Source organism: Molothrus aeneus, chromosome 1, assembly GCF_037042795.1.
Source record: "Molothrus aeneus isolate 106 chromosome 1, BPBGC_Maene_1.0, whole genome shotgun sequence".
Classification (NCBI taxonomy): Eukaryota; Metazoa; Chordata; class Aves; order Passeriformes; family Icteridae; genus Molothrus; species Molothrus aeneus.
This window is the reverse complement of record NC_089646.1, coordinates 129,896,774-129,912,795: the sequence shown is the minus strand read 5'-3', so window position 1 is coordinate 129,912,795 and position 16,022 is coordinate 129,896,774. Positions and strand designations below refer to the sequence as shown.

The 16,022-nt window shown below is 38.8% G+C and overlaps 1 protein-coding gene across 2 annotated transcripts in view; it reads right to left on the bottom strand.

The window, feature by feature from the left end:
* Positions 1-478: 478 nt before the first annotated feature.
* Positions 479-16,022, bottom strand: part of RGS22 (regulator of G protein signaling 22) — a 60,116-nt gene continuing 44,572 nt past the window's right edge. For both annotated transcript variants that reach the window (XM_066547714.1, XM_066547722.1), the window contains 7 exons: positions 13,593-13,754; positions 10,516-10,695; positions 8,871-9,011; positions 5,153-5,404; positions 3,308-3,413; positions 2,636-2,729; positions 479-665 (listed from right to left, as the gene is read on the bottom strand). In XM_066547714.1, the coding sequence (XP_066403811.1) occupies positions 2,656-2,729; positions 3,308-3,413; positions 5,153-5,404; positions 8,871-9,011; positions 10,516-10,695; positions 13,593-13,754 (915 nt within the window). In that variant the 3' untranslated portion in view covers positions 479-665; positions 2,636-2,655. The remainder of the gene's footprint in view (positions 666-2,635; positions 2,730-3,307; positions 3,414-5,152; positions 5,405-8,870; positions 9,012-10,515; positions 10,696-13,592; positions 13,755-16,022) is intronic.

Genomic DNA, 16,022 nt, shown 5'->3' with positions numbered 1-16,022 from the left:
ACACAAGAGCAACCCTCTGTTGACTAATGCCTTGGGACTATCGATATTGTATAGAAGGTCCCAATCCCATCTGTGTCCTGATCAATTTTAAGCCTTTCTTGTGGATCAAAAGTCAGAAGTGAGACAGAAGGTGAACTTTGGAACAGGAATCAGACTGAGCTGGGAGGAAACAACAAGAGCATTTGCCTCTATAATAACTCAGAGACCTCACGAGTTATCCTTGATGAACAGAAGTTGTGTGAATTGTATAGTGATAGCACAGTGTCCCAAAACACTCTGCTTCAGGGCTGTCAGTTCAAGGCAGTGTTTTACTTATTCATTAGATCAGGCACTGAAGAACTGGGTTTGATTATAAGATGTTTAAGGTGGAGACTACCTAGTAGTTTGCACCATGCATACTTTGGCGTAATCCTACTGCAATTTGAGCCTCAAGGTGTATTATTAAATTATAAACACAAGAGCCAGTGTCACAATCAGGTTGAAATGGAACACATTAGAACATGTTTATTTTCTACCCTTGATCCCCTGGTTCTTAATAATATTCTAAGTCATCATCTTTACTCTGGAATTGTAAGAACAAACCTTGCAAGCACATTACATTTGTGTCTCCTGGCACCTCCATTGAATGTCTCTGCATTCCCTTCCTCAGAGATATTTTAATGTGCCTGAAAAGGTAACAAAATGTCATTGCTGTGGTCAGCCAGTTGGAATAATCAGAACAGTTCTTCAATAAATGCATCAGGTCAAATTGGGGAAATCAATTTATTGCAAATTAGAATAAATCATTACTAATTCAGGTAGTGGGGGAGAGAGGGAAAGAAAATAAGAACATTAACACTCAGAGAAAATACTTTTCCTCCACGTTTCCCAGGTTCAGGTTCACTCCAGGCACCTCTCCTGCCCTCCTTGTAACCACCACTGGTTGCACTCTGTCCCTTTGGTGAGGCACTGGGAAGTTCCTTCTTCCTACTCACTATTTTCCTCTGCTGCAGCATCAATCCTTCACAGGCTGCAGGGAATATCTGCTCCACCACAGAGCACCTCCTCCTCTTCCTCAACTTTCTCCTTAACCTCTTCCTCTTACACCTTCACCTCTGCTCTTGGTGTTCCCTGTGTTATCACTCCTTTTATTTTTTCCTCCACTCTCTGGCTTTCTTTGCTCTTTCTGAAATGTGTTTCCCCAAGGTGCCCCCATCTTGGCTGAGGGATCAGCCATGTCCTGTGCTGGGTCCTTGGAGGAAAGTGGGACTGGCTGTGCCCAGCACAAGGCAGCCCTGGCCTTCCTCACAAGCCTCCTGCTGCCAGCCTTGCCACCTATCCCCAACAGACCAGGTGTTATCTATCAGATAGGTGTCACCTATCCCCAGACCTGCTCTGTTACAAAGTGGAGGGAAGATGCCCCATCAAGAGCATTCATGGTCTTGTGTAGCTGTCTCACCCTACCAGCAGAGTGGTCAGATCACTATAGGATAACTGGCAGGCAAATTTCCAGAGGCATTAGAGAGTGGGCTGCAACTGAGCCTGGTGGAAGAGACCTCACAGGACCTTAACTTTCTCATTGTGTTAGTCTGTACCACAGCCTGGTGCCTGGCAGGAATGCAGTTCTCCAGTCTGGAATAGCCAGGGCAGGCCAGAACTGGCTGGGCTGGGCTGGGCTGGGCTGGGCTGGGCTGGGCTGGAGCAAGAGGGGCAGGTGCCCTGTGGGCCCAGCTGGAGGTTCCTCAGTCACAGAGCAGGAGCAGAGGCCCTGCACCAGGACTCCACGGGGAGCAGAACAGTGGTGAGAAGGCAAAGGTGTGAGGAATACAGGCACAGCTGTGAGGTGCAGGAGGCCCCAGGTAGATGGATTACTTTAACTGCAGCTGTAGAACATGGTAAGAGGGCAGAAAGAGAATGGGAGGGAAGACCAAGGAATGCTGCAGTTTTCTCTGAAGTCATTTTCAGAAAATGCTGCCACAGGAAGATTATTTTCAGACACTTGAAATTTTAGGAGGACTAATGAGGGCAGGACACCAAGTTGCCTAAAATAGCAGTGCCAAGTACAGAATTAGAAGAGGAAGGAGGAGCAGAGAAGGAAAGCAGCAATATTCCAAGTCCTATTAACTTTCATAAGTCCACCTAACTTCAACATAGGCTAAAAAACACCAAAAAAACCCAAACCTCTAGAGGATTCTTCCTTCTAGGAATTTAGGCCTTGAAGCAAAATCTGGGTTTCTGTCTTTATCAATTTTTTTTTGCTGTCCCACTTCTTTCTCTCAGTCTAATATTTAATTGGCTTTGGCAGAGGTGATCTATTGCTAGTTCTGTGTCAGGTTCTTGACAGTAACTTCAGAGGGTCTGAGATTTCTCCAGTCATCTCATGTTCCTATTTAAAAAATCTTAACTGGAAAGCTTAGATAACCTAATTTCAGAGACTGCCATTTTGCAACAAAATTCCATCTGGTGAACATTAGATCCGCTAACCATGGCTGACGTGAAAAATAAGCTTGTTTTCATATGGAGGCTGTACAGCTTCAGTTAAACATGATTTGGAGCAGGATAACTTGCTACTAATGACTATCAGCACTGGCAGCAGGAAAACTGGCTTTTAAGAATTCACATTTCAAAGCACACTTGTTGTCAGTCTGGTACTCACTTCCTGCTTCTTGGGAAGATTCAGAATTTAGGCTTTGTAGGAATGGTGGCTTTTACAAAACTTTCAGGCTTCCGGGAGGACATAGACAAGTAACCTGCATTTGGAAAAAAAAATTAAAATTATGTGAAACTGAAGGAACTGAATATTACATAGAGCTATTGCTAGCCCTACTACTAAATGGATATTTTTAATAAATAAACAAGTCATAATATCCTTGGCAAAGACCTACAAGGATATTCACAGCTGAAGCAAGGATGAAGCAATGCCTCCAAAAACATACTGACAGAGAACATACTGTGAGAAACATACTGTGAGAAAGAGGTTTCAGTATCTGCTTGAATGTAAGCTGATGAAGCACAAGAAGCCAGGGAGGTGAAATGTGTATGTGATTGTCATGTCACTGCAGAATGAAGAAATGGCTTTATTCCTCTCTGCAGCAGGACCTGTGCTGTAAAGGCAGTGCAAAGATACCCTGCAACTTTTACTTTTTCTTTCTTAGCAAATATACCTCTCATGAGTACAGCCCAGACAGCAACTCCCCTACAGACAGCAAAAGAGATGCAGAGGTTTCTGTACACAACTAAGAAGAGCGAGCAGTCCTTGTACTGCAAGGACACAAGTACACCTATGCTCTAAGTTTGTCCTGCTAAACTACAGAGCTTGGTTAATAACCTGCAGGGAGTGATGATGATGAGGTTTTCTGCAGATCTTCTTGCTTTTTGATGAGTATTCTTTCCTGCTCCAAGGCTTCTATGTACTTGGAATAGGACCAGGAAGCCTGCAAGAACCATCAAAAACTATCAGCCTCCAGGTCACATCACTGTAGTTTCTGATCCATTTCAACAGTAAGATAAAAAACTTGTTTATGTTATATTCCTATTACTGGATAATTACAAATATTAAGAAGATTTTTTTAAAATTACAATATTGGAATAATGGGAGAAAGAGTATACCTGTAAATAAGTAAATCTCAAAACACCATGATTTAAGCAAGTTTGACAGATACAATGTTTATATTTATTCTTCATCCCTAGTCTGAGTGTTATTCTCTCTCCATTCTTCTTCAAAAGCAAAGCAGCAGATCTTTACCCTCCCAAAATATCATTTGTGCTATCAAGGACCTAATTTTATCTCTGTGTTACACCCTTAGTCCTCCCCTTGGACTATGATTGCTCTGTTTGACATAAACCCAAACCAGCAACTGATTTGTGGGGTGGAGAGGAAATACATATAAGAAAAGCTGTTTCTAGCTTACGTCCTTTCACTGAACATCTGTGAGCCTCACAGCTCCTTCTGCCTGCCCTCTCCAGCAGAATGCTGCTACCACTAGAGGCAGATCAACTGGAGATGCCGTCCTTTCCTTTTCTAGGGATAAAATACTGCTTTTAAAGAAAACAACCACAGTTCAGATTGCATGTAAATAATAGGTTCCTCTTCCAAAACAGGATGAGAACTGCACTTTTATTTGGCCTGGTTTTTATCTTATGGCATGAGAAGTTTGGAACCAATTTTTCATATCATGATTCAGTAAGAACTTCTGTCACCTTCCTATTGTAGGAAGGGGCTTGCAGAAGGAAGAAGAAACTGCCTTTTAAAATATTATTGTTTATTAAGCCCTCTTCTTGAGAGTTTAAATGTATACCAGGGATGTATTGGCTTGCTCAACTCACTTTTTTTTTAAATAGGTATGAGCAAAAGTAAAAAGGTCCACTTAAGGGTAAGAGTGTAAGCTTATCTATACAATTCACACTGTGATTTCAGATTTTGGGGGTATTTCACAGTACCTTTTTCTATATTCTGCTCTTCACTACCATAATGCCATGGGAAGAGCTCTATGGAATACAAGCAGTGGCCAAAGTGTGATTTACTCCTGATTGTCATGAAGTATCTGTGCTTATGTGGTTGCACAGGTTCCCTGTTATGTTCTGGCAATGCCAACTCAGCCATGAATGATCCCTTGATATGCCCAATGTAGCCTGTCTGTTTTTCCCATTTCCAGGTAAAATAACTGTTACCTTTTCACTACTGATTTGATACATTGTCAGAGTTGTTATGGAAGAAGTCTTGAAGTGGTTTTCAAATACCTAGATTTTCTAAAGGAATTCAGCTTCAGTTTTTGACATATGACCAGAACAGGACTCTAGCCTAAACCAAATTCTTTCAGGATATGAATTTCACAAATAATGAAAAGCTTCTTATTCCAGAACTGAACTACCTTTTCTTCTATTTATCTTTAAATATAGATTCTTTTTTTAATCCATACAGTGTAAGACCTTAACATTCGGTTAGCCGTCAATACTACTCAGAACCTACATCTTAAAAAAAAATTAATAAAGAACAAAAAAAAAATCACCTGTAAGACAGGTAAACTTAAAACAGCAAAGCTAATTGGTGAGGAATGAACAGTTATTGAAGAACCATCTGACAGCAGTATTCAAAACCAAACTCCCCCTTCCCCTTTTCCCAAGATTATTTTATCTCTCTTGAATTACAACCGTAGGAACATGTATTATTTACCTTCCTCCCAGGTCCTTCTATAGGTGCTAAAGCTGTTGATGATCTTCTCTTAACATCAAGCTCATCTAGCAAAACACTCTTTGGCAGTTGAGTCAAGGGCTTAAGCTGAGTCAGGGGCTCAGGCTGAGTCAAGGACTTGAGCTGAGTCAAGGACTTGGGTTGGGTCAAGAACTTGGGTTGAGTCAAGGACTTGGGTTGAATCAAGGACTTAAGTTGAGCCAAATTAATGAGTTTTTTCCCCGCTTCTTTACCCTGCAAAAAAAATTATAATTAGATGTGAACAATAGTTACAGAGCTAAAGTAAAAAAGCAAAGTCTGAGGAACAAAAAATTGTCATTGGAAATGAGATAGTGTCATTTGCAGTAATGTTTTGTAATGCTTAGCTTCATAATTCATCGTGCTGAGCATATTTTAAAGTAGCAGCTGCTTTTTTAAAAGCACTTCTTTGTTCTAGTTCATGTTTCCTGTCCTCAACACTCCTACAGACCATCTTTTTTTCAGATTCAATACCTGCTCCAAAATATAGCTAGGTGACAGGGCAGATCTGCAACAGAACATATTTTAAGGACAGAGAGGGCATTGTGAACCTCTAATTTGGCCTCAAGTATAAACATAGAATGTAGGATTTGTCATGATTAATTATAGCTTGGTCCAGTAGCTGTGTATGAACTACAAGTATACAAGTTAGGAAAACAGGCAATGTACAATCTACAGAGACGAACAAGGCATTGTAACCCTTGGCAAACTGCTCTGGTGATTAACTGTTTGTCATTTTCATGTTGGTTTGTTTCACCTTTGCACATTCTGTTTGATGATCCCAAAACTCTTCATAAACATCAATCGATGTTCATATTTGACATCACAAAGAGCTCTCTCCAAGAGCTGAGTAATATAACCCTCCCATGTTCCAAGAGAGAAATTGAAGGGAAAAAAGGGGATCAAATTGTTCCCAAAGTCACTTAGTAAGTCCCTGAAAGATCTGGAAAAGGATCACTCTGTCTCATTTCCTTGCTCCCAAAGTGCCTTTTCCTTTGTCATAATTCCCACTGTCCTATGAACCCATCAGCTGTAAGAGTGACTTTTGGGTACAGAGCTGCCCAGGCAGTGTGATGCTGATTTTCTCTGCAGAAACAGGCTCAGTAGCTTCTGTGGCACACTCATTTGGTGGAATGGGGATGCCAATGCAAACACAGAGACATTGTGAATATGACTGCAACTGCAGTTTATGTTTGCTGGCTCTATCAATGAGAATGGTGAATTAAGCAAGGTCTTTAAAAATGACTTCTCATAATAAATTAAGCAATGTTATAGTGGATTTAGATCCCATGCCATTACACCACTTACTAACAAATAAGCTTATTGCTAAGAGACATAGCAGAAACACAGAAAAAGAAAATAATGTTGATGGCTTTCGTTGCTAAGGACATGGAAGGAGTATGTACAAATCCAAAATGTAAGTTAAAGCTAAAAATTTAAAGCTATTTTGTGCACTTGAAAGCAAAAAAATCCAAAATCTATTTTGGAGATAAAATGCAATCATGTATACCACAAAATACTAGTACTGGCATCAAGGCAGTCTGAAAGAAGTGACTTATATATTTGAAAGTATGTGGATGTGCATCTAGCAGTTAACAAAGGAAAAAGTCCATTGCCAGGATGAGTTCTACTCTTTGGTAGACTTTGCCCTTTAAATAACAAATAGGCACACAAAAAAATATTGAGATAGTCAAACAATACAAGTTATGCATCATTGCTCAGTGAAAAGCTCCTTGTCTGCCCATTTTTTCCACTATACTACATGAAAGTCCAACTCTTATTTGTTCAGTTCTAAAACTGAGGTGAGCACAGGTAGATTCAGTGCCCCAGGGACACATGTGTAAAGGAAGAAGAAAGCAAATTCCTCCCCTAGGAGTATGATTGCTCTGTTTGACATAAACTCAAAATAGCAACTGATCTGTGGGGTGGAGAGGAGATATATATATAAAAAGCTGTTTCTAACCCTTGCCAGAGCTTTGCTCTTGTTCAATGAGCCTGGCAGGGCAGAGGAAGATAGTCCTTCTTTTCATTGCCAAGAAATCATCACCTTCCACAAGCCAACAAGTGAACCTGCTGTTGCTCATGTTAGATGAAACTTATCAGTATCCTTCAGGGATACTGCATCATTTGAATTATGCTGTCACCAAGAGGACAGAAATCTCAAGATTTCTCAGGCAAGAGAACAGGAAATGGCAAATTCTTTAAACAATAACAGAAAGAAAAAAGGATTTTTACTATATTGGAAAAAATTACATGTTGCACCCATTCTTTCAAGAGATTTTAAAAGGTAACTGGTTTACTGATCTTTTTTTTTTTTTTTTTTGGTGAGGAGAAGAATAGTCTACAAACTGTTTACAAAGCTGCATTCTCTGCTTGTCATTTTCTAAAATTCCTTACTCTATTTCCCTGCTTAGAAGCGTAATTCACTGTTCCCATTTGCTCTCCATAAAAGCTAGGCTTTTGCCCTCCTTTCTTCTTTATTCCTTGATCTTGATCAGAAATCTCATAGACAGGCAACAAACAGATGGAAAATAAGTCTGTGAAAATGTAAAAGTTTGTTACTTTGAAATATTGCATTCTTGCACTATAAGTATTGCCAATGGCCTTGGCAGACATATATATATGGAGTCATTGTGCTTTGGAGAAAGTAAGATGAGTTATTGGATTTTAGACTTCCCTTGACATTGCTGTGGTGGCCTTGAGTAATGCTTCACTGGTCCTCAGCTTTCACATGCATAAAGAAGAATAACAATGCATATATGTTCTTATGGGCCTATGTATCTGTCCAGATATCTGTGTGGTTCATATCACATGAAACATCTCCACACATCTACATGGTATTTAGAATACGTCAAGGTCTCTGTAATGCTACTTATTATAGTTTGCAAGTCCAGTACTTTCTCTGTCCTTAAAAGAATGTTCTCTCCTCAAAGCTTGCCAAACAATTGTATTTAATAAAAAATAAACTTTTTCAAAGCCTATAATCAATAGAAAAAGAAGTCCATTATATTTTAATTTTAAAAATCCAAGAAAAACAATTTTACAAACAAGCATTCCATTGTAGAGGTCACAGTTTGTTAATGTGCTGGAACTGTCTGGAAACTTGCTGTGAACAGTCTAACAATTTCACTTTCAAAGCTGAGAAATATTCAAGCAAAGGCAAAGATTATGCAAATTAATTACCACATCAATATTTTTTTAAACAATGTGCAGGATTTTCAAATGGTCCTTCTGGAAAATAGATATGAAATCAATTTTGGTTTGGGTTGAGTTTGATTTCAGTTGTGGTCCAGAACATAAATTCTAGTATAAGACAATATATCATGAAAGTGCAAACAGGTCTGCAGTAGCCCACAGTACACATGGACTGTACACAGATGTATTGTTCTTAATTCAGCCTTCTTCTTTGCTCTTCTCCTGGCACAAAAGGTGACTAAAATACATTTTTCCTCTGGTTAATGAAAGGAGTATTCCATTGAATCACCTGCTTCAACTCAAACATATGTATATCTATTGGCAGAATTGGGAAGTAATCACCTTAGGACTGGGTTGAGTGTAAAGCTTGAAATCTAACAAGATTAGGTAGCTATGGACCAGGCTGAGAAAGAGATATTTTATTTGATGTATCTTTGCTCATGTTATTCAGTTCATCAGTGGTCACCTGAAACTTTATGAGCCTTACCTTTGCTGTTATCCCTTCCATCTTTTGCATATCTTTTTCCTTTTTTTTCTCCAAGGAAGTTAGAATTTTGTCACTCTCTGGATTGCTTTGGAATTTACAAAATTCTGGCCAAAATTTAAACAGAAGAGCAAAAATACTCATCTGTGCAGGAAGAAAATAAAGTCAATCTTGACCGTATTAAGGAAACAGTTGACTGTAAAATAAAATGCAGAATGAGATAACTATTTTTTTTGAACACACAGCCTTGTTCCTCCCACGTACTCTGTCCTGACATTTCAGCCCAGCTTTGCTCAGCACATGCTTTTCATCAGTGTGTTTATTACTGGTGAGAAATCTTCCTAAAACACAGTTAAAAGGCATTTTCTTTTTTTATATTTCCCTAAACAATTGTTTGCATTAATGAAAACATCCATCACTTTTTACAAGTATTCTTGATAAAATATACACCAGTAGAATTGCTTTTGCACCACTGTTCTGCTCAAGTATTTCAAATATTCAGTTCATTAGGAAAGGGCTTTTTTTCCTCTCTTTAAGAGAAAGGAAATACTTTTTTGCCTCTGGAAAGGCTCTTAAACCACATTACAGATCTATGAGCAAATCTTGGATAATTTTTAAATGATATAATCTCTCACAGGGTCATTTTTGAACTAGAATAAGAAAAACAATTTTAGAAAAGCAAACAGAGGGGCTCAGTGAATTCTGTTGCTGCACGTACTAAGGCTCACATTTTTCAATTTATTTAGATGTTTAATTTGCATTGAGAAACTTGGCTTCAAAGCAGCCAAGCATGCTCACTGCTTCTGGCTCAAGAGGCTTGAAAGTGACATGTGAGCCACTGTCGGGTTCCAGTCACAGCTTTTTGGCCTAGTTCTTCCTTTGGTTTTGTGCCACATTTCTGGAGTTCACTGGGTTTTACACAGGCTGAAATGAGACTTCTCTTTCTCTTAGGACCTATATGAACCCTTTTCTCTGACAAATCATTCATCTCTTGTCATCCAAACACTTTATGGACTCACAGCTGATGTTTAAAGGTGTCAGTGGGAATTTTATAGGAAAAGAACAACAACTACTTTTGTTGGACTTAGAAGATAAGACAAGGCAGTATCAAGGGATAAGAAAATAGTAAGTCTGTAGTAAAGGTTCCAAAATTGCTATTGAACCTGATTAATAGAAAGATCAGAGAGAAAATTTTCTACAGCCATTTAATACACACTTTCTGTAATAAGGGAGGGAAAGACATTCAGCAAGTTAAGCTGTCTTTGTGCTTGACTCACATCTGCATTTTTCATAAAACTTGAAAACCACAGACTTTCTAACTACAAATTACTTCTGTGACATTAACCAAGTGGTAAAGAACAAGCAATTAAGAACATAGACAGAATTCATTTCTACTGCCAGAATTCGTAACACAGACCTGGATATACCTTTCCAGGATCAGCTAGCTGTCAGAGATTTTCTTTATTGAGCAGGATAAATCTGAAGACTCTCTTCCATCTCCACCTTACAGTCATTGAAATATATGACTACAGCTTTCTCCTTCAAGCCCAGGCTTGTGTGTGGAGTCCTAACTGCCACATAAGCAATGAAGACTGTTCTTAAAATCAGGCACTCAGTCTCTGGCCGGACCTATCACTCGGCTTCTTACCTGTGCCTCTCTAAAAATGTAAGGTCCTAGTTCTTTCCTGTGCTCCACAATCTTCTTTGCTTGTTCGGGTGGGATGTCAATCTGCAAAGCTGGGGGTATGGCAGAATTAATAAAGCAATCAATAATAGCTGTGATCTTTCTCTGAACTATGGCATCATCACAATGAGAATGGCACAAGTCCTGAAAGATAAAAAATACCATTTTCAGTCAATGGAGAGAGACACAGGCAAGAACTTTTACAGGGCACCAGTCATCAAAGAGCAATAGTCAAACAAAAATAATTATACAATAAATTCCTTCAGTATGCAAGGCAAAATTCTTTTGGTAAATGTGCATGGTCAAAACCATACTTCAGACATGCATGCGGCTTCTGGTTTGCAAATGCAGATACATAGCAATCATTGCTTTTAGGTGATAATTTCTGCCTGCATGTTTGGATATAACAGCATAGATTTTAAATGCATTATGGCAAATAGACATTTCTGAAAAGAGAAACACATCTACAAGTGTGAAAGGCACTGATTTTCACAATGAGCCTGCTATGACTTGCATAGCCATGGCAAATAAAAGATAAAGAAATGCTTTAAGTGCTCCAACAAAAGAGGGGAAATACTTAGAGGGTACAAGATATTCTAACTAGGAGTGTTGTCACAAGAGGGGACAATGTCAGCTACCAGTACAATCTTCCATTTATTGAAATCTTCTACTTTCACCATTCATGAAGATTTTCTAGTTTGAAATAACTCTGTACACTATAGAATACAAAACAAACCTGAACTTACAGGAGTGAGATGTCAAAGGAACACTGGGGTTTTCTATTTTTTTAATGTGATCCTATTGTTCTTGTAAAACCTGTTATTGCTGCGTTTTGACACCCTGACGATGCCACCATTGGACTTTGACATGAAGGAAAAATAATTCAAAGAGTGTCCTTCCAACACTTTGAAACATTAACTTTCCCTTTATCTATATATTTCAAGAAATTAATATGACACTAGAAGGCTATCGCATATATCTTAGAGACACAATGACCACTCAAGAGTTGTCAGGAAGAGAACTCTTTAAATGATGAATCTGAATTTAGTTTTGGTAGAGAAGGCTACATATTGACTTTGCAAAGAAATTAAAACCATGACTTTTAAACAGAAATGTGGTATGTGAAAGAGTTGGCTTGCTTTGTTATGAATATTTTTAGTTTTGGGAAGGAAAAAAAAAGAATTATAACAACTATAATAAAGAAATTAAGGCAATGCAAAAACATAAATATATCCTTAGTATATATATATAATGGCTTTCTTTGCTCATCTAGCACAGAAGGCAGAGAGCTGTAGTATGAGGGAAGACAAACAAGCCATATGATATGAAGAGAGTTGAGACCGAGCATAGATAACCAGATGGAAATGATCCACAGAGTTATGTTTCTTCATATTTGTTTTAAAAAAAAATTTTGGTTTTGGATTATCCCAAGATGTGCCTCCAGCCTGATGGGTTATGGGAGCAATGCAGTCACTGACAGCTAAAGGGAGTTCTGTCTAAACTGATGGCATGATAGGGCTCAGACAATACAAGTATGCACTGTGCAAAGCGCTGCCCACGCCTTTGGCAATATTCCTGCAGCTCAGCCTGACCCACAACACTCCTACTACTCCAGGCCTTTGCTTCTACAAAGAGCATCAACTGCCAACCATGACATTGCATGCATGGAGAAATCTGGTCAGATTCTACTTTTTCTGGATAACAAGACAAATAAATTAACATAAATGCAGGAAAGGGGGTGGGAACAAAAAACAATGAAGGCTTTCTTCAGAGAGCAGTTCTACAAAGAAAAGAATTAAGAGCATGCTCCACATTAACTTGCAGAAAGTTTCCATGTCCTCCATAATGTAGCAATGAAGAGTCACAAGAATCAACAAAACTTCAAATATCTAGAAAAGGATTTGTGTCATGGAACACCAGGTACCTTCATATCAGAGTTTTAATCTAAGGTAATCACTCTGTAACCATGAGAGAGACAGCAGCACCCCCAGAGAGCATTTCAGCCAGTGATCCCTTGCCTGGAGATCAGAACCTTTGTGGGGAAGAGAGATTGTCCCCTGGAAACAGGAGGAGCTTCACCTTCTAATGCAGACATCAAATTCAAATTCATGAAATTAAACAGTGAAAGTACACCCACATGCCTGCAGCAGATCTCCAAGTGCTACTGCAACAGCAGCTGTGTTTACAGCCCAGTTTCTGAGCACGTTAGCTAACCTCATGCTCCCTGCCTCTCATGTGCACATAGGCTATGTTCAGGAGCCCAGAAGAGATTCTGCACTCTGGTAGCACTTTTGCATCAGGAATATCCCAGAGGCAAAAGGAATGAGGAATACATGGAAAATCTGTGGTGACCCTGCATTCAGTCCAGGATATTCCTAGGAGGCTGCAGTGTGTCTTAAAGTTTCACTCCAGACATTTTCTATTGTATTTCAACCCACACAAGCAATTTCACAAAACTACGTATATATGGGAGGGATGTAATCCCTGCTGACCTTTCTCATCACATTTCACTTTGGTTCCAAGCTCAGCTCAAGTCAAATTTCATTCTGCAAAGTGCAAGGGAGCTGTGGTCTGCATTCTACATATAGGGGTTTTTTGATACCATCTTTATATCTGTAGATTTGATTGAATTTTAAAGTTATCTCTCATTTTTGAGAAATCACCAAATTCAGATTGCAGCTATAAGGACAGAATGAACATTTTAATGCTTGCATATTTCTACTGCTCAACAGATATATACAAAACTCTGGGCATTAGCAAGATAGCAGTGTTCCTTTAAAGACTCAGAAGAATGCTACAGTTTGAAGAAGCATAAAGAAATACAAGGATAATGCATTTGAGTCAAGAATAGCTACCCTTAAGAAGTGAGGATTTTCACTGATGAAAAAAACAGTTTAAACAATGAAAGAGGCTTTACTATGAATACTATGAACAACAGAATGCCTATAGATATTTTTGTTAAAATTGTTCTAATTTGCAAGAATGCATGAATTTGCTGACAAATTGAATGCTATTCCCTTTGCTCTGTTTTACCATCCTACCTTATACTTTTGCACCTCTTGCCAAAAGAGCACCCCATTCCCCAGAAGGTCTCCCTTCAGTGCCACAAAGCGTTGAAACAGATTTGCTGTCACTGGATCCAAGAGCGCCTTGCGGAAAGCAATTATTTCACTAGATGAAGAAACACTCTTATTGTCCACATGCTGTCAAAAGAAAAAATAGATGCATCAAATAAACTTTGTTTCAAAAAGCAATAACAAAGGCATTAGTTAGTGTAAACTGTGTGATTCTTATCTTTGCACTGACCCTAACTTTCAGTAGTTTATAAGTTTATGACATGGATACAATAAAATGTGGCAAGGTTTCATTTCTTCCTTTCCTTTTTTTTTTTTTTAAAGTTTGGTTTGGGGAACATTTTTTGGAAGATATGATGGAGAGGAAATGACTGACAATGATTTAGACCATATGACTGCATACTACAAAGTATAGAAACAGCTCTTGTTATTGATTATGGTAATGGGTTACTTTTCTAGAGAACAGTTTGAGTTTTATGCAAACAAACAACAAAGGAAAAGGACACACAAACCACATAGCTTAAAGTTGTAAAATGCTTCTGACAGGAATCTCACCAACAAAATGAGGTTTGAAATGTGTTGCTATGATCACCCACAGAAGCCAGAGAGTTTGCTCTCCATGAAATAAAGCTACCAATAGTAAAATAGAATTTAAAGTCATTGAGACATTTTGGAAATCCTCATGCTGCCAAGCACAGAACAGTAGGCAGCCAGGAAAGGGTGGGGAAAGAAAGATGGCTTATGCAGGGACAGTTTGTTTGAACTGAAGTTCATGCTGGCCTGCCTTCCTGAACAAACAGTTCTCGTGCTGTTGCTGAACATCCAAACAACCCCCTTTTGTTATCAGATGGATGAATGAAAACCATCTTCTAAAAGTGGTTTAAAACTCTTGAAGTCCTGGAAGGGTGGAGTGCTGTTCAGTGGTGAGCATCGGTCAGAAACATTTTTAGTTGTTGCCAACAGTCCTGGAAATCTAAGCTGATCCTAAGCTGAAAGGGTTTCTGCAACTTAACTTAAAACCAGGGGTTTTGCTCAGTCCTGTCACAGAGCCTGCCAGGGGTAACAGCCTACCCTGGCAAGGAGGGTGGTGGCTGTCCAGAGGGTCCTTTGGTGAAAATAAAGTCAGCTCAATTTAGGCAGTAGAGTTGGATTTTCCAAGCCCTTCTCCACTTCTCCAAACATGTTCTATTCCCTGTGACCAGAATTTAGGGAACTTTTGAGAAAAATTATTTCTAGGGCATATTCATGAAGGGAAGAACAAAATGTTGCTTCCATCCCTATAGCAGTATGTAAACACTACTTATTTTATGGGTCAACAACCTTGAAGCAGAACATGGAGAATAATCATCTCCCTGACAAACAGGCAAAGGGAAAACTCACTTAACAGAACCCACATGCACTTTGGATCCCTTTTGTGCTGATGGTTTGCATGGATAATTGGTGACCGGGTCTCTAGTTTGATTTCAACAGACAATAAAAGTTCAACCCAACAAATGTACACAACTTGTATGTTGGCAATCACAAAAAGTTCACTGCTCTTCAAGAGGAAAAAAACTGGCAAACATCTGATGAAATCTATTATTACAAAGGTTTAAAAAGTTTAAATTTGATATTATCTCAGTGCTGTGAGATTAAAATACAATTCTAAATGAAAGAGATACTGTGAGATATGATTAAACCTGCCCACTCTGCTGCATATTTCACATTCCCTTTTGTGTCTGCACGTAATCCACTTGCAATAATAAATAAACTACCAGATGCTGGAATGAACAGCTTGTCCAAATAAGTCCACTGCATGCAAAATACAGATAAATGTGAATTAAAAGTACAATATTAGTTTAGGGAGTGTTAATAGTGTTCCAAAGCCCAGGACAAGAGATCTTTATTTTCAAGTTTGACCTCTCCAGACAGAAAGGGAGAGAGATTTACCATGAGCATCCAGCAGGGAACTAAATTCAGGAGTAATGTGAGTAATCAGCCCACTGTAACCAGTACAGTCATGATTGCTTTTAACAGCATTACATTTGGGCCTCACAGTGTCAACAGGGAAATTGTGAAAAATGTGCAAGGTCCAAATGAAAAAGACTGTGAAACTGCAGACACAAGAGACATAGCAAATTTCACTCGCCTTCCACATCCTGGTTGTCTTTTGCTGGTCTTTGTGTGAAAGATCTTCAGTTATATCCCTTTTCTATAGCTGAACAAAATATTATTATTCTATTTTTTAAATATTCTCTTTTTCTGGTTAGCCTTTTAATGATTAAGACCCCAGTGGTAGAATAGTTTATATGTCTTCTTATGGATTTTATGTCTGAAACTTGTTGTGGACCTGCACAGAATGCCATCCCTTCTTCAGCTATAAATGAACACCTGCTCATTAAGACTGGGGAACTAGAG